The sequence below is a fragment of the Neoarius graeffei genome, chromosome 15, assembly GCF_027579695.1.
Source record: "Neoarius graeffei isolate fNeoGra1 chromosome 15, fNeoGra1.pri, whole genome shotgun sequence".
Lineage (NCBI taxonomy): Eukaryota > Metazoa > Chordata > Actinopteri > Siluriformes > Ariidae > Neoarius > Neoarius graeffei.
In genome coordinates, this window is record NC_083583.1 from 47993405 (window position 1) to 48015652 (window position 22248).

The 22248-nt window shown below is 40.9% G+C and overlaps 1 protein-coding gene across 7 annotated transcripts in view; it reads left to right on the forward strand.

The window, feature by feature from the left end:
- Positions 1-22248, forward strand: part of mcf2l2 (MCF.2 cell line derived transforming sequence-like 2) — a 176438-nt gene that overhangs the window by 11749 nt on the left and 142441 nt on the right. The window contains exon 1 of one of the 7 annotated variants that reach the window (XM_060941528.1): positions 6291-6394. The exons of 5 other annotated variants lie outside the window; for them this stretch is intronic. In XM_060941528.1, coding sequence (XP_060797511.1) covers positions 6376-6394 — 19 coding nt within the window. In that variant the 5' untranslated portion in view covers positions 6291-6375. Of the gene's footprint in view, positions 1-6290; positions 6395-21028; positions 21316-22248 lie in introns of those variants that run through there. One more of the 7 variants, XM_060941527.1, reaches the window with a different exon arrangement.

Consider the following 22248-nt stretch of genomic DNA (forward strand, 5'->3'; position numbering starts at 1 on the left):
ATAGTGAGGATTATTACACCCTATATAGTGCACTCAAAGTATCCCACAATGGATCACGAAAAGTAGTGTACAGCCGATGGTCACTAACCAAGCAATATATCCCATCATGCATTGCGGTTGCGCTGAAAGAAATCAAATTAAAAGTCTCAAATTTGATTTAATAAAAAGCAGCGGCAAAGAAGAAAGTATTCAGCCTTCATTTAAATAAACTGAAACATGCAGGTACTTTGTATTGATTAATGTGGGACATATGCTCAGTATAATATGTATTTATAACAAAAATACATGCATGTATTTATTATTTTGAAAACCAACCAGCCAGCTGATCTGGCACGTTTTAATTGTGTGACAGTAATGACGTAAATACCAGCACAATGGACTAATGTCCGAAAGCATTTTTTCATTTTACCAATGAGCTCGCTATATAGTCCTCTATATAGTAATTCCCTATATAGGAAGTAGGGAGTAGTGAACGAGTGAGCGATTTCGGACACAGGGATGGTAACGGCATGATAATCACTTTAACTCTTTCGGTTTTGACTGGTTTCTCTTTCACGGTGGGAACACCCACCGTAATCAGGATAAAATCTGTCTGACATAGTTTGGGCTATTTGGAGGTAAAACTTGTTGTGAGATGGCACACGAATTTTATGCGCTTTGGATGATTCAGGACAGCGAATCAATTCATGATTCAGGACAGCAATTCAGTTCAGTCTTGAGAACTGATGATGAATGGTGCCTTTTTTTTTTTTAAATTTATTAAATTTTTTTTTTACTTCCACTTGATCCAGCCAAAGATTAGCTAAGTAAGTGTAAATATTTCTTCTATTTCTTATGAGCAGATCGGTTGCTAATGTGTTATCTTAGACTGGTGTTTGTAGCATGGGGTCAGTGACCAGTCCACTGCAGCCCAGACAATCGGACAAACCAACGACTGTGCATCAGTACCGGTGCCAGAACAGCCCATGAAGGCGGCAACATGTCGCTGACCATGCCTGACTGGTGGAGCAGTGACTTAAAACTTGTGGGTACTTGACAAGCGCTTATGACGGAACCATTGGTATCATACGTGATCTTTTGAAATAGCTAGTAATTAAAATTCACTACGGGTACACTTTAATACATTGAAGATTGTTTTGAAGGGGAAGAGGCTGAGGAAGTACAACCCCGATTCCAAAAAAGTTGGGACAAAGTACAAATTGTAAATAAAAACGGAATGCAATGATGTGGAAGTTTCAAAATTCCATATTTTATTCAGAATAGAACATAGATGACATATCAAATGTTTAAACTGAGAAAATGTATCATTTAAAGAGAAAAATTAGGTGATTTTAAATTTCATGACAACAACACATCTCAAAAAAGTTGGGACAAGGCCATGTTTCCCACTGTGAGACATCCCCTTTTCTCTTTACAACAGTCTGTAAACGTCTGGGGACTGAGGAGACAAGTTGCTCAAGTTTAGGGAGAGGAATGTTAACCCATTCTTGTCTAATGTAGGATTCTAGTTGCTCAACTGTCTTAGGTCTTTTTTGTCGTATCTTCCGTTTTATGATGCGCCAAATGTTTTCTATGGGTGAAAGATCTGGACTGCAGGCTGGCCAGTTCAGTACCCGGACCCTTCTTCTACGCAGCCATGATGCTGTAATTGATGCAGTATGTGGTTTGGCATTGTCATGTTGGAAAATGCAAGGTCTTCCCTGAAAGAGACGTCGTCTGGATGGGAGCATATGTTGCTCTAGAACCTGGATATACCTTTCAGCATTGATGGTGTCTTTCCAGATGTGTAAGCTGCCCATGCCACACGCACTAATGCAACCCCATACCATCAGAGATGCAGGCTTCTGAACTGAGTGCTGATAACAACTCGGGTCGTCCTTCTCCTCTTTAGTCCGAATGACACGGCGTCCCTGATTTCCATAAAGAACTTCAAATTTTGATTTGTCTGACCACAGAACAGTTTTCCACTTTGCCACAGTCCATTTTAAATGAGCCTTGGCCCAGAGAAGACGTCTGCGCTTCTGGATCATGTTTAGATACGGCTTCTTCTTTGAACTATAGAGTTTTAGCTGGCAACGGCGGATGGCACGGTGAATTGTGTTCACAGATAATGTTCTCTGGAAATATTCCTGAGCCCATTTTGTGATTTCCAATACAGAAGCATGCCTGTATGTGATGCAGTGCCGTCTAAGGGCCCGAAGATCACGGGCACCCAGTATGGTTTTCCGGCCTTGACCCTTACGCACAGAGATTCTTCCAGATTCTCTGAATCTTTTGATGATATTATGCACTGTAGATGATGATATGTTCAAACTCTTTGCAATTTTACACTGTCGAACTCCTTTCTGATATCGCTCCACTATTTGTCGGTGCAGAATTAGGGGGATTGGTGATCCTCTTCCCATCTTTACTTCTGAGAGCCGCTGCCACTCCAAGATGCTCTTTTTATACCCAGTCATGTTAATGACCTATTGCCAATTGACCTAATGAGTTGCAATTTGGTCCTCCAGCTGTTCCTTTAATTTTTCCAGCCTCTTATTGCCTCTGTCCCAACTCTTTTGAGATGTGTTGCTGTCATGAAATTTCAAATGAGCCAATATTTGGCATGAAATTTCAAAATGTCTCACTTTCGACATTTGATATGTTGTCTATGTTCTATTGTGAATACAATATCAGTTTTTGAGATTTGTAAATTATTGCATTCCATTTTTATTTATAATTTGTACTTTGTCCCAACTTTTTTGGAATTGGGGTTGTATACACTCAACATTACATTGAGTTAATACATTGCAATATAAAGTGCAATATCTCTCCTGCTGCCCCCCTCTTTTTCTCTTTTTTTCTTCCCCCTTCCTCTCTTCCCCATATCTTATTCTTTTTATATTTGTATATGTAAATACTTAATTTAATTTAATTTATCTAGAAGTTTTTTTCTCTATTTTCTATTCTCTGTTTATCCTGTAATGATGCTGCTGAAATCTTAATTTCCCTGAGGGAACCCTCCCAAAGGGATCAATAAAGTTCTATCTTAGCTTAGCTTACTCTAGACAGGACAGTGCTGCTTTAATTAAGCTCCTTCCTGTTTATATGTCTCTATGGCAAAAGGATTCCTCAGGGTCTGCCAACTGAGGTCACACAGTTGAATGCAAATATTTGTACCCCCATGGTTTATAGGTGGAAAGTATTACATACTAATTAATTTATCCTTAATAGTTGCTTTATGCTGGTCATAGTCAAGCTGGATTCGGGGCCTTTTTCAGGAACACTGGGCATGAGGTAGGAAAATATTCCTGAAAACAAGCCTCAGGGCTACCACAGGACAGCATGCACCCACACATTTACCCACTCATTCAAACCTACAAGCAATTTGGAGTCTCCAATCCACCTACTAACATGTGAAACTCCACACAGAGGGGAACCCAAGCTCAGGATTGACCCGGGGTCCCTGAAGCTGTGAGATTAAGCTTAATTATTTTGTAGCAAAACTTACAACTGAAAGATATGACGGGGCCATTGTCGGTGAAAAAAGTTACGGAGCTGGGGGAGAGGGGGTAATATTCTGAGAAAAAAAAAACCTCAACTTAGAATTTCCAAGGTTAAAGTTGTAAATTTACAGGAACAAACTCAAATTCTCTGTAACAGCAATAACATGCTTCCTTGTTGCAGTGCATTCTGGGAAATGTAGATGAAAATTTCTTAGAGTGCGATCAGGGAGGAAACACTGCATTTCCTATAACTGTCTGCTCAGCCATGCTGTCTGTGGTGTGAATCCAACCTTGCAGTGTGAAGCGATCTGGTTCCTTGACAAAAAACACTTTTTCTGAGTTTTTTTTTTCTCGTAAATTTACGAATTTAATCTTGGAAATTCTGGGTTTTTTTTCTCAGAATATTACCCCTTCCCCCAATTTTTTTTTTTTTTTTAAACCTACAATGGCCCTAATATACCATCATAGAAAGAATCCAGTAGCTGTTCACAGGATATATAATTGATTGGAAGTAGTTACAAAGACAGAAATTGTTTGATTCTTTTTTTTATATCACATTCAGAAAAGGAAATTTTTGAGCTGATGATATTATTTTTTTCCACTGCTAATATCCTATCATCAACCATTTGATCATTTATATTACTCATGATAATGTAAGAATATCTGTAAAACTCAACACGCTAAATATTTTGTTGCAGTAAGTTACATTTAATTGTCGCCTTCATTTTGTTCGAAGGGTGTGCAAACTTTCACACTCACCTGTATAGTGTCAGTTGTTATTTTAAAGTTTCTGTCTCAAGCATATTATTACCTCACCCGCAACAGAGTAAGCGAGGTATTATAATCAGTGCGGTTTGTGTGTTTGTGTCTGTCTGTTAACAATCTAGCATCTAGATGGTTGCACCGATTGACTTCAGGTTTTCAGGGTAGGTGGGCAATGGTCCGTGGATTACCTGATTAAATTTTGGAGGGTATTCGGGTCAAGGTGAAGATCAAGATCTCTGGAAAGGTCAACCTTTCGGTCAAAATAACATATTTTCCATTATAACTCAAAAACGGTTGCCGATAGACAAATGTTTACTCTTATGAGTGTATAGGAACTCCCATATGGCCTTTCATTTGGCACCATGATCTTTGACTTTGAGTGACCCTGAAAGGTGAAACTCAAGGTCACGGATTTTCAGAGAGCTGTAACTTGAAAACGATTGATGGTAGACAGATATTTACCATTATCAACTTATAGGAAGTGCCATATGGGCTTTCATTTGGCACCATGACTTTTGACCTTGAATGACTTTGAAATGTCAAACTCAAGGTCATGGATTTTCATAGGACTATAACCTGACAGCTGATGATTCAGAAATATTACCATTATCAACATGTACGTATAAAATAAGTGCTGCTGGACGAAGTTTGATTTGCCTGGCAACACTTGTTTTACATATTTTATAATCATACAAATGACTCTGTGAAGATTGCTGTGTTTTGAGGCGCATTTAGAAGACTTTTCCACCACTGATTGTCCGTTTTCTAAAAGACTTTCCCATTAGACTGTTTCTAAGGAATGGTAGGCAGAAGGACACATCTCAGCATGTATATGACACATAATTCTATTTAGAGTAAATAGCATTCCTCATTTGCATCCACTACAGACGTGACTTTTATTAAATTTGCATTGTGGTGTTGGTTTCTGCTTTTAATAGGTTGCATGCTTTGGATTGCACGTTTCCATACATGTGTGTAGTATAGCGCTATATCATATCCTCATAAAGAGAGAATGTTTAGTTTTGGCCTTGAAGTTAATCACAACAGGCTGCAGTTTAGTAACACATCATGAACAGACTTTTTTTTGTTTGTTTTGTTAAAGTTCATTAAAAGATTAAAACAATGTGCTGAGGCATCCTTGGCTGAGGCATTTCCATTGTGTATGGTACGAGGCTGCTACACAGCCTCAAATATAACTTTATAATATTCGTTATCAGGCTACACATCTGAGTCATCTATAAGGAACTGGAAGTTTTGAATTAGCTCATGAAATTGTGTTGTATATTTGCACAAAGAAAGTTGAAGCAATTACCACTGCATGCCACAAACCGTAATCTCATTAGATCCAACCAAGTGTCTATATTTATCTCACTCTACATGTACAGTGACATAAATATAGACTATAATGTAGTGGAGTCTCAGAGGTACAATGAATACTGAAGGCTTTTCAGCTTAGAACACTTTCAGAACCATGATTTTCTTCACAGACAGCAGGGCAAAAGAAAACAGCACCAGGTTTTATGGCTTGCAAGGTTTCCATGCTGAGGAATGCTGCTCATTTTGGTTTAACAAGGAAATATGAACTTGGAAACCTCTAATCTTGTCTCACGCCATGAGGATACTATTGTGCTATTTCCCAATTCCCATATGTATACCTTTCATTAAAAAATCTAAAAAATCTTTCCACTTGAAAAGTCTCTAAAGTGTTTATCAGGCATTTGAGGGAGTTTAGGATGAACATTGGTCTGTGCCATAGTGTGCTTGGGGAAAAGAGAGGATTCCTAGTGGTGTGTGTGTGTGTGTGTGTGTGTGTGTGAGAGAGAGAATGCCTTAGAGATAATGTGTGTGAGGTGGAGAGCGGAAAGGAGCAGCCCCTGTTTGTGTGAAGCTCCCTCTGATGGTCTATTACCAGAAACGCCTCTCACTATGATGAATGCCTCGTAGGGTGGGAGAGGAAAGGGGACGCCCCCCAGTGCTTCTGGCATTGTTGAAGATATTTGTGTGAGACATGCCAGTTTGTTCCACGGCTTCAGAAAGAGACAGAACATCTTGACATCTCGTTGGAAGGACTGATAGCGAGACAAGGAAAGGGCGATCGAGTGCCTCACGGCCCAGATCATTCTTCATGATGGGCTCCATTATGTGTAAGTCTGGGTCATTACACTTTAATCAGGCTTTATATTCTCTCTCTATCTATGATGCACACTGTGTGGCCTGTGTAGAAATCAGACTGAGTGGCATGTCCGTGGAGCCAGCCAGATTGCCCTGAGCTGTATTGTGGATGCAGTGGGTCAGTATTTGGTGGATTTTCCTGGAGATGCTGGGAATCAAGATCTCTGTATGCTTAATCCTCAAAACACAGAGGAACATGGCCTGAAAAAGATGCCAAGGAATTATGTGAGCATGATCTCAAAATCCAGTGCCTCTAAGGATGTATTAATACAGTATGTCTATTGTGCTAATAAGGATTTTTTTAAAAGTATTTTATATTAATTATTTCAGAAAGAATCAGAAGGTCTGGTTAAGTAACGTAAGCTGATATACACAAATACTCCCACCTGTGGACTTGAGTTTTGTCTGAAGGGAAGTGTGTCTGTGGTAATGTCATATACAGTACAACAGGAAATGAGTATCAAAACAGTGGAGTAGCCCTTTAAGGATTGGTCGGCATTATTTTTAATCAAAATGATTCCCAGTTGTTGAATCATGTAAATTCTGTGATGAAGAACAGAACCTCTCATCTGAAGCACATGAGATTGAACATGATCCTTATTTACATAACTTTTATTGACATTGTGATATCACTTCATGAAACTATGCACAGTATTAGCCTATACCTCGTCAGTGTTGAATGTTAAAATTGGATTGGTTGGAAGGTGTTGATTAATTATTCCTAACAGTATGGCTTTACTGTTTCTACATGGAGCACATTCACATAATTTAAATTTAATAATACACAGAATGAGGAAGATCAAGTTATTTAAGAAAGGAAAAATGTAGGATTGTTGATATTTTGACACTTTCTGGAAAAAGATAATTGGCTAATAATGTACAGTTCCAGTCAAAAGTTTGGACACACCTTCTAATTCAGTGGTTTTTCTTTATTTTTATTAATTAAAAGACATTTCATGTCCTAAAGTAATGATGGACGTCGTTTCTCTTTACTTAGTTGAGCGGTTCTTGGCATAATATGGATGACTACAGTTGTGGAATAGGGCTATTTACTGTATTTTTTTAAAATTATTATTTACTATTTACTGTTTAATCTCAAATGCATTAATAAGGCAAGAAACTGCACAAATTAACTTTTGACGAGGCACCTGTTAACTGAAAAGCATTCCAGGTGACTATCTCATGAAGCTGGTTAAGATAACACCAATAGTGTGCAAAGTGTCATCAAGGTAAACGCTGGATACTTTGAAGAATCTAAAATATGAAACACATTTTGTTATTCATCTCATCTCATCTCATTATCTTTAGCCGCTTTATCCTTCTACAGGGTCGCAGGCAAGCTGGAGCCTATCCCAACTGACTACAGGCGAAAGGCGGGGTATACCCTGGACAAGTCGCCAGGTCATCACAGGGCTGACACATAGACACAGACAACCATTCACACCCACATTCACACCTACGCTCAATTTAGAGTCACCAGTTAACCTAACCTGCATGTCTTTGGACTGTGGGGGAAACCGGAGCACCCGGAGGAAACCCACGCGGACACGGGGAGAACATGCAAACTCCACACAGAAAGGCCCTCACCGGCCCCGGAGCTCGAACCCAGGACCTTCTTGCTGTGAGGCGACAGCGCTAACCACTACACCACCGTGCCGCCCCACATTTTGTTATTCAACTTTTTAAATTTATCACATAATTCCATATATGTTCCAGATGAGGGATGGCACAGTGGTGTAGTGGTTAGCACTGTCACCTCACAGAAAGAAGGTCCTGGGTTTGAGCCCAGCAGCCGGCGAGGACCTTTCTGTGTGGAGTTTGCATGTTCTCCCCGTGTCTGCATGGGTTTCCTCTGGGTGTTCCGGTTTCCCCTACAGTCCATAGACATACAGGTTAGACTAATTGGTGGCTCTAAATTGACCGTAGGTGTGAGTGTGAATGGTTGTTTGTCTCTGTGTCAGCCCTGTGATGACCTGTCGACTTGTCCAGGGTGTACCCTGCCTTTCGCCCATAGTCAGCTGGGATAGGCTCCAGCTTGCCTGCGATCCTGTAGAACAGGATAAGTGGCTACAGATAATGGATGGATGGATGTTTCAGATGTTATTTTATAGTTTTGATGTCTTCGGTATTGTTCGACAATGTAGAAAATAGTCAAAATACAGAAAAAACTATGAATGAGTAGGGGTGTACAAACTTTTGACTGGGACTCTAGATGTAAGGAGTCTGCAGTATATCAGGATTTTAGAGGTAAAGCTGTCAGAGTTGAAGCTTAAGTTTTTCCCCACAGGAAAGTCTTCAGGATGGATGGCTTTGTGGTTTCTCGGTAACATGATAAATGAGTGTTTATAGATGCTATATCATAAGAGATAACGCCACATTGTGTTTTATTTTTACGTAACACACATCACGAAGCAACTATTGCATTATTCTATGGCAAAGAGCATGAATCAGTGCAGCAGTAAGGAGACTCAAGGACTGTGTGTGTGTGCGCGTGCGTGCTGGATGCTGAATTCTGGGTACTGACAGAAAGAGAGAGAGAGGGAGAGAACACACTCAGGTAGAGGAGAGTGCAGTAAACAAAGCCTGTGCAGGAGAGAAACAGCAGGAATTAGCAGCTTAATCCTGTGTGACTGAGTTCTCTGCTCTGATCCTTGTGTTCTGAGCTGACCTTGCTTCAATCAGTCACCGCTTACACAGACTGCCTCACATGCCATTTTTGCAGTATGGACACCACTCTGCAATACCAGACCATCCCGGCTAGATGCTCTTCATGTGGGAAACACATAAGCTGGGCGTCCTACTCAATAGTGCGCATCTCGGCTGGGGAGATGGAGTCCTATCACCGCTTTCTGACCATATGCAAGGAGACCGAGTCTGCCACCAGGAAAAGTATGCCACCTTCACCTTCTGAGCTTTTCTTCTGTCCTTATCAGAGTGGAGTATTTCTTTTAAGTCTTTCCGGTTAATCTGGAGTCCAGGTATTACCGGCTATTGGTGTGTTGTCATCAGGGGTTTGTCTCAGTGGTGGGTCGCTGATGTGTGCTGACAGCTTGCACTACCTGGGGAGGATCAGATGTTTTGGTGAAATACAGATGGCTGCTTATTTAGCATTGAGATGGAGAAAGAAGACCTAGAAGTAGGATAAATTTTATGGTAAATTGTAAGATTAGTAAGGTGGAATTTCATAGAAGGAAATCTGGAGTAAACTGTGACTTTTGCAAAGAAAAAAAAATTAAATTTACAAATACTTTATTGGATTCCCAGATGGGATCTTCATGTCCAATCTACAATATAATGAAGAAAGTGTGTATGTGTGTGTGTGTGTGTGTGTGTGTATATCTCATCTCATTATCTCTAGCCACTTTATCCTGTTCTACAGGGTCGCAGGCAAGCTGGAGCCTATCCCAGCTGATTACGGGCGAAAGGCGGGGTACACCCTGGACAAGTCGCCAGGTCATCACAGGGCTGACACATAGACACAGACAACCATTCACACTCACATTCACACCTACGGTCAATTTAGAGTCACCAGTTAATCTAACCTGCATGTCTTTGGACTGTGGGGGAAACCGGAGCACCCGGAGGAAACCCACGCAGACACGGAGAGAACATGCAAACTCTGCACAGAAAGGCCCTCGCCGGCCACGGGGCTTGAACCCAGACCTTCTTGCTGTGAGGCGACAGAGCTAACCACTACACCACCGTGCCGATATATATATATATATATATATATATATATATATATATATATATATATATCCTATTTACTGTTCAAGAAATCACTAAAATCAATAATAAACCTACAGTTAACTATGATTATTGGTTAAAATAATCATAGTTAACTGTAGTTTTTTAATTAAAAAAATGAAATTAATTTTTTACATTTTCTAATTAAAAAAAAAAGCTTGTTTGTTTTTGGTTACATGGTATGTTTGGGCAATGTCAGACTTTTTAATTAAACTCATAATTAACAGGTCGAAACCTTTTATACTTCTGATCATATCCACTTCTAACTCCGTACGTTTACATGCATATTAATACTGAATATGACAGTATTCAGTAGAGCTTGTAGGACTTGATGGTACAATCCCTTGAATAATCAGCACTGCTTCTTGCCTGTCTTGAGTGGGAGAGTGGTAAAACTTCATTGGGGTCATCAGGTGAGCACCCTCCTTTCTTGATGTTTCATTGATTTAGGCCCACAACACCTCCAGAGGGCTCAACGACGACACCTAGCGTCCCAGGTGTGCCCCCCTCTGTTTTTACCCCTCAATGGTCATCTCACAGCCCAGCTGGAGTCCTTCCTCTTGATCCACAGCCAGTTGCTGCTTCGCTCCGCAGCCTCTGAGAGTGATTTCACTGCTTGTCGGAAGGCCTGTCCTTTCACTCCCATTCTGTTGAGGAGCCTAGTTGTAGTCTTGGCAACAAACCCTCGACACCCAACTTCTACTGGGAACACCTTGGTATGCCAGTTGTATTGTTCTGCCTGGGCTGCTATTTCAGCATACTTCAGGCTTTTCTGCTCGTATGCCTCTTCAACAGCAGCTTCCCATGGTACCGTCAGTTCCAGGATGTATAGAATTTTCTGGGAAGTTGACCACAGAATGAGGTCTGGCCTGAGAGTAGTTGTTACTATCTCTGTTGGAAAGACAAGTTTATGGTCAAGGTCGACCTGCATTTCCCAGTCACAGGCCGGGTCTAGGAGGGTCGTGTTCACTCTTGCCAGTGATTTCACCTACTTTCACGAAAGGAGTGATGCTTGATATTCCAGGCATTGGAGGAGGGAGGGCATTGGTGGTGGTTCTCCTTTCTTCTAGGGTGATCGCCAGCTGCCGCAAGACCTGGTTGTGCCTCCAGGTGTAGCGACCTTGGGCCAGGCTGGTTTTGCAGCCGGTAAGGATGTGCCTCAATGTTGCAGGTGTTTGGCAGAGAGCACATGTGGGATCTTCTCCTATCCACTGCTGTAGGTTTTTGGGAGTAGGAAGAGCATCATAGGTGGTTCTGATGATGAAGCGGAGTCTGTTTCCTTCCCTTTCCAGTATTGATACAGCTCCTGTAAGCAACATATTTGGCCTTATTTCAAATTTAGCATTTTCGGATTAAGATGTGGGATGTGACAATATTATTCCGGTTTTAGGAGCATTCTTTAGACATGAATATGCATCTCATTTGGGGTTTTTACATTACGTTACAGGCATTTAGCAGACACTCTTATCCAGACAGACAATGAGCACAAGCTCAAGGGCACTTCAGCCATGGATTTTCCTGCCGGTCCAGGGAATTGAACCAGTGACCCTTTGGGCCCAAAGCTGCTTCTCTAACCTTTCGGCCATGGCTGCAATTTGTGACACACGGCTTGGTCCCTGTTTACAATCAACTCTGTGCGTTGTACACAAACCAAGTAGACAATCAGAGTATGCACTGCTGCACGTAAATAGGAATATTAGTGTGATATTTATTTTTATTTGCCTCATTTCTTCATTTCTTTCATCTGACTTTCTATAGTCACTGACTATATCTTTTAAAAGTTGTTATTGGGGGAATTCATGTGAATTTGTGCGAAACAGGAACCACAAGTCTTGTAGATGTCACAATAGAACGTGACAGTCATGTGTTAGTACAAAGTAGAAGAGCTTATGATGTTTGTGTGTTCAGATGCTGAGCATGTAGCACCAATTTACAAGGGAAATGATTGATGCATGTGTAGAGTTAGAGGAATTACCTTTTGCATATTTATAAAATATGGATTTCTACCTGAGTGACACTGTTTGTGCCTTTTCTGCTGTCTGATGCCATTTTATCTTGGAACTTGCACATGAATCAATTTATTACAACCCCGATTCCAAAAAAGTTGGGACAAAGTACAAATTGTAAATAAAAACGGAATGCAATGATGTGGAAGTTTCAAAATTCCATATTTTATTCAGAATAGAACATAGATGACATATCAAATGTTTAAACTGAGAAAATGCATCATTTAAAGAGAAAAATTAGGTGATTTTAAATTTCATGACAACAAAACATCTCAAAGTTGGGACAAGGTCATGTTTACCACTGTGAGACATCCCCTTTTCTCTTTACAACAGTCTGTAAACGTCTGGGGACTGAAGAGACAAGTTGCTCAAGTTTAGGGATAGGAATGTTAACCCATTCTTGTCTAATGTAGGATTCTAGTTGCTCAACTGTCTTAGGTCTTTTTTGTCGTATCTTCCATTTTATGATGCGCCAAATGTTTTCTATGGGTGAAAGATCTGGACTGCAGGCTGGCCAGTTCAGTACCCGGACCCTTCTTCTACGCAGCCATGATGCTGTAATTGATGCAGTATGTGGTTTGGCATTGTCATGTTGGAAAATGCAAGGTCTTCCCTGAAAGAGACGTCGTCTGGATGGGAGCATATGTTGCTCTAGAACCTGGATATACCTTTCAGCATTGATGGTGTCTTTCCAGATGTGTAAGCTGCCCATGCCACACGCACTAATGCAACCCCATACCATCAGAGATGCAGGCTTCTGAACTGAGCGCTGATAACTTGGGTTGTCCTTCTCCTCTTTAGTCCGAATGACACGGTGTCCCTGATTTCCATAAAGAACTTCAAATTTTGATTCATCTGACCACAGAACAGTTTTCCACTTTGCCACAGTCCATTTTAAATGAGCCTTGGCCCAGAGATGATGTCTGCACTTCTGGATCATGTTTAGATACGGCTTCTTCTTTGAACTATAGAGTTTTAGCTGTCAACGGCGGATGGCACGGTGAATTGTGTTCACAGATAATGTTCTCTGGAAATATTCCTGAGCCCATTTTGTCATTTCCAATACAGAAGCATGCCTGTATGTGACGCAGTGCCGTCTAAGGGCCCGAAGATCACGGGCACCCAGTATGGTTTTCTGGCCTTGACCCTTACGCACAGAGATTCTTCCAGATTCTCGGAATCTTTTGATGATGATATGCACTGTAGATGATATGTTCAAACTCTTTGCAATTTACACTGTCGAACTCCTTTCTGATATTGCTCCTCTATTTGTCGGCACAGAATTGGGGGGATTGGTGATCCTCTTCCCATCTTTCCTTCTGAGAGCCGCTGCCACTCCAAGATGCTCTTTTTATACCCAGTCATGTTAATGACCTATTGCCAATTGACCTAATGAGTTGCAATTTGGTCCTCCAGCTGTTCCTTTTTTGTACCTTTAACTTTTCCAGCCTCTTATTGCCCCTGTCCCAACTTTTTTGAGATGTGTTGCTGTCATGAAATTTCAAATGAGCCAATATTTGGCATGAAATTTCAAAATGTCTCACTTTTGACATTTGATATGTTGTCCATGTTCTATTGTGAATACAATATCAGTTTTTGAGATTTGTAAATTATTGCATTCCGTTTTTATTTACAATTTGTACTTTGTCCCAACTTTTTTGGAATCGGGGTTGTATTTAGCACAGAAAAAAAAAATCAATGGCTCGCCTAACGTTAACCTTGAATTGTCAGACACCGAAATGACACTGCATAGACTATTTCTGGCTCGTCTTTCAGACAATAACTCATCTAGATGCACTGCCACATCAAGGCCGTGTATTATGATGTGAAATAACTATCCTCCGAGAACTAAATTACAGATCTTTTTTGAGCTTTTGCTTTTTTTTCTCTTTCAGTTTTGTTATACTGGAGAAATTGGAGTATGTATGTGAGGAATGTTAGTGAGCAGATGTTTCAGCAGGGTGAGCACAAAGCTGTAGATTGAGCTGCATTTAAAAAAAAAAAGGATATTTCTAAGTGTTTTCGGTTGCCCCACAGACTAAGATACATTACAATTAGGAATATGTAAAGTGATGGTAGATCCAAGCTTGAACAGTGATCATACAGCACATAAAGATTCCACATAAAGATATCATTATATTCCTCACAAAATAAAAAAGACAATAAGAAGCATGTAGATTCAGCAAAATTTCACTTTTGACTCTGCACAGGATGCACAGAATTCAAAGTTTGAATAGTTTTGTTTACAGCAGGTATTGCACCTGGGGTGGCACGGTGGTGTAGTGGTTAGCGCTGTCGCCTCACAGCAAGAAGGTCCGGGTTCGAGCCCCGTGGCCGGCGAGGGCCTTTCTGTGTGGAGTTTGCATGTTCTCCCCGTGTCCACGTGGGTTTCCTCTGGGTGCTCCGGTTTCCCCCACAGTCCAAAGACATGCAGGTTAGGTTAACTGGTGACTCTAAATTGACCGTAGGTGTGAATGTGAGTGTGAATGGTTGTCTGTGTCTATGTGTCAGCCCTGTGATGACCTGGCGACTTATCCAGGGTGTACCCTGCCTTTCGCCCGTAGTCAGCTGGGATAGGCTCCAGCTTGCCTGCGACCCTGTCGAAGGATAAAGCGTCTAGAGATAATGAGATGAGATGAGGTATTGCACCTACTAGGGGGTTTTAAGTTATAAGCTCGGGCTATGTTAAAACTAGGGGTGCATCAGTACATTCTGTTTTTCAGATTGAGTGCAAATATGAGTACGTTTTTCTTTGTACTCGTCAATCCTGATATTGATACCGTAATGAGTAACCTATGTAGTATTAAGCAACCAGGGACATCATGGAAGATTTTATTTGTGCTAGTTGTTGTACTGTGCCTCCAGCAATGAACTCCTAATGTTTAAAGAGTATTTTTAACAGAGATTGCAAGGACTGTTGACCTAAGCGCACAGAGCAGAATCAGCGAGAGTGATCATTAAAAATGAGTGCAAGGTGGAGAGAAATGTACCTTGACTTAAAAGCAAAGGGGAAATGAAACGAGCGTGTTCCAGTGCTAAGGTATAAATTATGCTCCCAAGTATTTTCTTTCTTGCTTCACTGTAGTACCTCCTCTTGATTTGTTGCAGAGCACAATTTGTTGTCTCCTTTTCTATAGTTTGATTGTTAATTGTGAATTAAATCAATACATCATTGTCATTTTTGTTATCATTAGCATGACAGCATACATTAGGCATACATCATATAGTGTCATGTGAACGTATGTTGGTATTTGGGCATTCTTATGATTATGAGTAAACCATCACTAGTTAAAGCTGTGCTTCTTACTGTGACTGTTTTTTATTTTTATTTTTGTAATCCATAAATTCAAACATAGTGGCCATTTATTTGGCAGCACGGTGGTGCAGTGGCCTCGCAGTAACCTCACACTGTCGACTCATAGCAAGAAGGTTCCGGGTTCAAACCTCACAGCCGATGGGGGGCCTTTCTGTGTAGAGTTTGCATGTTTTCCCCGTATCTGTGTGGGTTTCCTCCAGGTACAGTACTTGGGTTTCCTCCCACAATTCAAAGATATACAGATTAGATAAAAATACCCAATCACTGGGGTTGCACAACCTAGTGCATACTTGGTGTTGGGCCCAAGCCTAGATAAATTGGGGAGGGTTGCATCCAGAAGGGCATCGGGTGTAAAAAATCTGTGCCAAATCAGTTGGAGCGTCGCCCTTATCATGAACTATGTGATGACTTAATTCAACTTAAAATGAGTTGATGGAGCTTTCATTCTACAGGTACAGCCAGCTATTCTATTCTTCACCGCATGTGTACACTATATTTTGGAGGTGTGACTTTGGAAAGAAAACTAAAGGGAGGGTTTGACTAGCTTCCACTAATTCTACCTTTACCCACAGAGCCACCACGCTTTTGTGACATGTTTCTGCAATCAACTAATCACTCTTACTGTTTGGCATGTCTGGACTACACATGTTGTCAGTTCAGACACTTTGGGACCATCATAGAAACAGCTCAATATAGTCAAACCCATCTGGCTGAACTGGGTCAGGCATGCTACAAACAACACTGTTCATACAGACACATATGGTTGTTCATTGATGGATCGCTCATTTGAACACAAACGTTAGACATTTGAGCTGTATAACCATATAACTTGTTTGTCACCGTAGAGTCTGTGTGCAAAACTGCCTCTTGCTTTCCGTGATATGCCCTATGCTTTGGATTTCATGCCGGAGACCTTGTATAATATAATTTATATTCCTAGAGGAAGACTGCACTGGTCTGAGATTGTTGTTGTCTCAAAAAGAAATTATTTAATTGAATGGTCTTGGGTTAGCAAAGTGATTTGAACAAGATTTATGTCTGAATATCACTCTGTAAGATTCTTCAATAGGTGTGTGTGTGTGTGTGTGTGTGTGTGTGTGTGTGTGTGTGTGTGTGTGTGTGAGATACATGTCAACCTTTGGTCAATCAAACCTGTATAACCAACGTCCAAAATCCGTATTTCCCTTATAAAATCCGTATAAGATGCAAATTAAAATTTACCTAAAATTTGAATGATAATTAACAATGATATATCCCAGTTACTTTTTATTCAATATTAATAAACCTTCAGAATGAATACAAAGCTCCAATGTTTGACAAAAACACAAAGTGTTATCAGCGTAGTTACGAAGGAAATACTTCGTTGTTTGGAGACAGGTTTCGCCGAGCGGCTATTATGCGCGAGACTTCATATTAGCCACAAAGTCAGAAAAATCTGTTCGTAAAATTACGTTATAATGACCAAATACAATGAAAAGTATTTTTCCAGTCTCACCTGTGAAAGGTAATCCCATGTGATCTCGTTTGGACGGTAAACCTGTTGGTACAGTTAAACGCAGCACATGAATGAGGCATCTTTATTCTCGGCTACTGTCTAGACGCTATACCAGAGACGGTTGAAGAATCTCCACTTTGCCACATCCAATATGGCGGCGAGGATGACGTATGATTCTACGCAGAAGGCGGCGTCTATATTTATATGTCTATGACTTCACGGTTGGCGGGATTCTCACAATGCGGTGTGCGCATGATCAAAAGTGGAACGAAGTCTCGCTACCACAAGATAACGTGCGATTTCATAAGATTCTTTACTGGCTGTCTGTGGTGTACAGTACGTTTGTAAATGTTATGCACTCTTTTATCATCATGGGAATTGATTATAGCTCAAAATAAATATTGAAGTTTTTTTAAAGAATCCGTATAACTTTATTTATACGCCCGTATACTACGTTTATTGAATCAAATCCGTATAAAATACGGACATTCCGTATAGGTTGACATGTATGGTGTGTGTGTGTGTGTGTACACACACATATATATATTGTGTGTGTGTGCTTGGCCTGCCTCTGTATTGTTAGTAGGTTCCCCTTGAAGCATGAAATGTTGAGTCATATTATGCTCATGACCACCCCAAACGTGATTAATATCACAAGGCTGGAAGTTTTTTCAGTTTGAAGTATTTAAGAATTTGTCCTTTGTATATCTGGGCTTCTCCTTTGACACACCAGCGCAAATTAAGGCAAATAGGGCTTTGTTGTGTGCGACTGAAATATTTACGACTAACCCGAGTGCAACAGCTATTTATTCAATTCTCTTTTAATATTTTTTGGTCTAGTTAATGGTTTTGGTGTGGTCCTGAGTCTTAAAGTCAGCACTTTAGATGCATCCAAAATAGTCTTGCTAAACACTGAGTCAGTCTCTGGAAAATAGAAACACATACAGTTATGCAGTCAATGTGTTATTTAGGAAAATGCTTTCAATCTCTTGTGGCCCATCAGCAACAGCATCAGGTTCAATGTATTACATAAGAGCACATGGTGGTCTGGTGATTATGAACTTTTATGCACTTATGGTGGTTCGCTGTTTTGATTAGAATGGTGAATGGTTTTGAGTGTGGAAAGTGAAGCCTGGGGGTGTAAAAGACAAAAAAATTAAAAAATCCTCAAATGGCTCTTGGATGGGAGGTGTTGTGAGCTACATGCCAGCCTGGTCATGTGACTTGGTTTAATTGGTGATCTTATTTACATACTGATAGTGAGTGCACTTAAAGGAGATACACAGAACCTTTATTTTTAAGTGGATAGTATCTCCATCCTTGACTCATGTATGCTGCATAAATGGGAATTTAAAAAATATATTTTTGAGAGTTAAAATCGACCGCAAAGTTGGTATTTAAGTTGCCCTGCTGAGCCAGCCAACCCTGAGTGCATGACGTCACAGCGGGAACCAGTTTTAAGGCCGAGGCCTTTTACAGCTATAAACCAAATCCAGACTCGGCAGGTGAGAGTGGTTGTAATGGCCTCTTTTTGTTTGGCTTTATTGGAAATTCTTCTGATTCCTCGGATAGTAATACATCTGACTGTGATAGTCCTGAAATTGGAGTGTGTGTACATGCTACTGCTATACACGTAGAACTGTATCAGTTCAAACCATCGGAAAGCAAACCTGATAGTAACACGTCGGCCACAGAGGCCCCCACCTTACGAAATAAAGCCAGAGAACAAAGCCGTCTAGAGGATTGGATGGAATTGAACTGACAGTCTCATGTGACTCTCTTTAAAACAGGATAGGCGTTATAACTTATGCAACATACATGTACATGCATGCATTTTCACTGATAAAACGTAAAAGGCTAATTAAGTAATCAGATGAACTGAGACAATCACATTATAAAGCAAATTAAATAATCTTATACCAGTAACTTAAACACACAATACAAGTTACATGTATTAATCTAAATGCAGATAAACAATGAATGTTGTGGTTATGTAACCAAATGAGAGTTGGAGCTTACCCATCTGTGTTCTCGCTTCTTGAAGGCTGATCTTGTGGCCGATTGTTTTGAGACAATCTGGCTTTCAGTTCTTTGTTCAGTTCTTCGTTCATTCGCTTCTTTCATGTAAGGGTGAGATTTTGCTACTGAGGCAAGCATATCCAGCGGAGAAATCTGACGACTGGTCCACTCATTCTCCATTTTCTCCATACTGAGTACTCCGCCATTACTGCTCGGCTCACACTCTGGGAGAACTGGTGCAACTGAACTTACTTTCCTTTTCTTGTAGTTTCTTTTCCTTTAATTGTTGGTACCACACTCTCTTTCAATACGGACTTATAGCCAACGCTCCTCAACAGATCAGAGGTTTCGTATAAGTCATCAGTAAAATGTGCCTGTGAATTTCTCGCAAAACGCGTCCAAATCTTTGCAGTTTGAACATTCTTGGGCCATGAATGCAACATAAATCCAGCTTCTGTCATACTGCTGCACCCGCCAGCAACACATCTATGTGGCGATAAATTAGCTCAAAATGGAGGATTGAGGTTGCAGTTAGCTCTGTGTTTTAGTATAGCGGAAATGGCGATGAGACTGATAGCCTTCCCGCTGTGCCGTCACAGATGTCAAGGTCATTCACTCAGACCGCTACCTATATGAATCATTTAAATCCTAAAAATTACTATATTAGATTTATTGTTAACGCTTAAAACTATTCCTATGCCATTCTTGAGGTCTCAAGGCATTTATAAACAAAAAGTGAGGCCATGGTTCTGCATATGTCCTTTAAGCAGTGGTGTAGGCCATAAAACATGCCCATTAAAAACAAAATCCATGTTTTAGAGCCTTCCTAGATGTCCAGGTGTCCTCTCCATGATGACAGGGCTGTCTGTGGATGCTAATACAACACTTTTGAGTCCTTCAACTTGCTCACTGGGAGGATATTTCTGTAAAATAGCTATTTTTAGCTTCCCTGTCGTGAACATCTCAGTGCTGGTGTAGCTGAATGAGATCAATGTTGAGATGTGACCTGTGGTACAATGGACACCTTGCTGATTAATTGAAGGCTCTATGAGTAAGAAGCAATCACATTGGGTATGATTGATGGGTTGGGTTCTCAGGCTTTGTTCTTTTTATCCAGCCCGTTGTCCTGGCTAGGTGTTATGTGAGGACCTAAAACAAACATGCAGTGTCACATGGGAAGTCTAATATTGAAGATGGTGAAGGCTGAGGAAAGCAAAGCAGTTTGGATCACTGGTCGGCTGGCCAAGTGATTAATACAGCCAGCTAATTAACAAGCCATCCCATCCCAAATGGAGTGAGTCACACTGGTTTCTCTTGAGTTCTTGACAATTTTCATTCATGTGTGTGTATAAGAGAGAAATGTGAAATACACATATTGACTAACGGTCCTTATCTAAACATTAAGACGAATATGAATAAAGGGCACAATTAAAACACTCGAATCAAATTCCTTATTGTGTTTCATTGTGAAACAAATCTATATATCATTCTTTTGGGCTTTCTAATCCATCGTGTGGTTATGTCAACATGACAAGCGATTCAGTATTCCTTTGGATCTCACTGTTATATAAACTGATTGTACACGGGAAGGAAGGTGCTTCAGTCCTCACACAATGCCTCACCCGAAGAGACCGGTGTTTGGGGGAAATACTTCCCCCAGGATGAGAAACAGCCTCGTTCTCTAAGGCAGCTGCTAGAGCTCATTCTGCAAAGAGAGTGGGGGTGTGTGTGCAGCATGTGACTTTGATTTGGAACACAGCCAAGCCCAGGAGAACTTGTACTTTGTACTTTCCATCTTGCTGGGAAAAAATACCTTTCCTTCCCCCCCCCCCCCCCCCCCCCCCCCCCCCCCCCAGTCTTGTACATATGCTGAACTCACTGAAACCATGCCGTTGTTTCGAACCTCCCCCCATCCATCTCTTCCAGTGGGAGACAAACTGGTGCGCTGCCTGTTTTTCCCTCCTAAAACTGCTGATAGGTCATCTTTGGCAGTGTTGCGCCGCAGCCCCTAGTGATATTCTGCCTTGTTCTGCTTTGTGAGTTGCTGCAGCAGAAAAACACGCCGGAGCTGGAAAAAGTGACCAGAGTCGCTCAGACGATTCCCACAAATATGCATCTCCTGCCAGGACTCCAGCGCAGCTGCCGGCTCTCCTAGAAATCCTGAGAGACGCCGAGACGGATAAAGATGGTAGAAAAGTAACTGTTTGGGTAAACATTACTATTCTCTGGACAGTATTTGTTATTCTTCTGTTGGATCTGAGTCGCTTTGCTGTCTGGTCATCATGATCAAGCGCACGAAACCAGTCATAGGTAAGACTGTTGATTTGTTGACATCCTGAAGTCTAGTCTTTCAGTCATGTTCCCATTAGGAGAGGATTTTCGGGAATTGGAGTCAGACATCAAGAATTGGGTTTTCTTAAGAGAGCTTAGAGATTTGCAAGTAAACTGTTTGCAGTGAATGTTTCACAGACAAAGTGTCTTGATTGTTCTGTTGTTGTGAGTGGGAGGTTCGCTGCTTGAACAGACAGTAGTTTGGAACTCTGGCCTGTAAATGTCCACTTTAAAGCATGTAACACACAAGGAACCTGATTGTGCACTGCTGTATGTTGATTTGTTACTGTTGTAGCTAAATTTGACACTGACGCATACAATACTGCATTGTTGCATTCACACAAACACGCAAAAGCTGTCGTTCTCCACATTCTAGCTTGCATGTGGATTAAAACTAAAGTGATGCAGTAGCAGGGAGTGGATCAAGTAGTGATAGGAGGTGAGATTCTTGTTTTGACTTGGACTGTATCCAGCAGCAGCACAGACAGATGTGCGCGCGCGTGAAACCGTTAATTCCTCCACATGCCCATAACTCACCTGCTTAACTCCATACTCACAGCAGACCGAGACAAAATCATTTCAAGCTGCCTTCTGACTATTCCTAGCCATCATCGAAGTAGTATGTTTATAATGTTAGCTATATTTTAATGACAAAGTAAAAAAGAATACTCCAGCCTTTTCATAGCAATCTCTATCCATCACATCGACATGCTTCCCTATAAAAGACCATCAAACGACTTCAGCTGGTTCAAAATGCAGCGGCGAGGGTTCTCACACGAACAAAAGAACAGAGCGCATTACTCCAATTCTAAGGTCCCTTCACTGGCTTCCAGTAAGCTACAGAATTGACTTTAAAGCATTGCTGCTGGTGTACAAATCTCTAAATGGTACAGGGCCCAATTACCTCTCTGA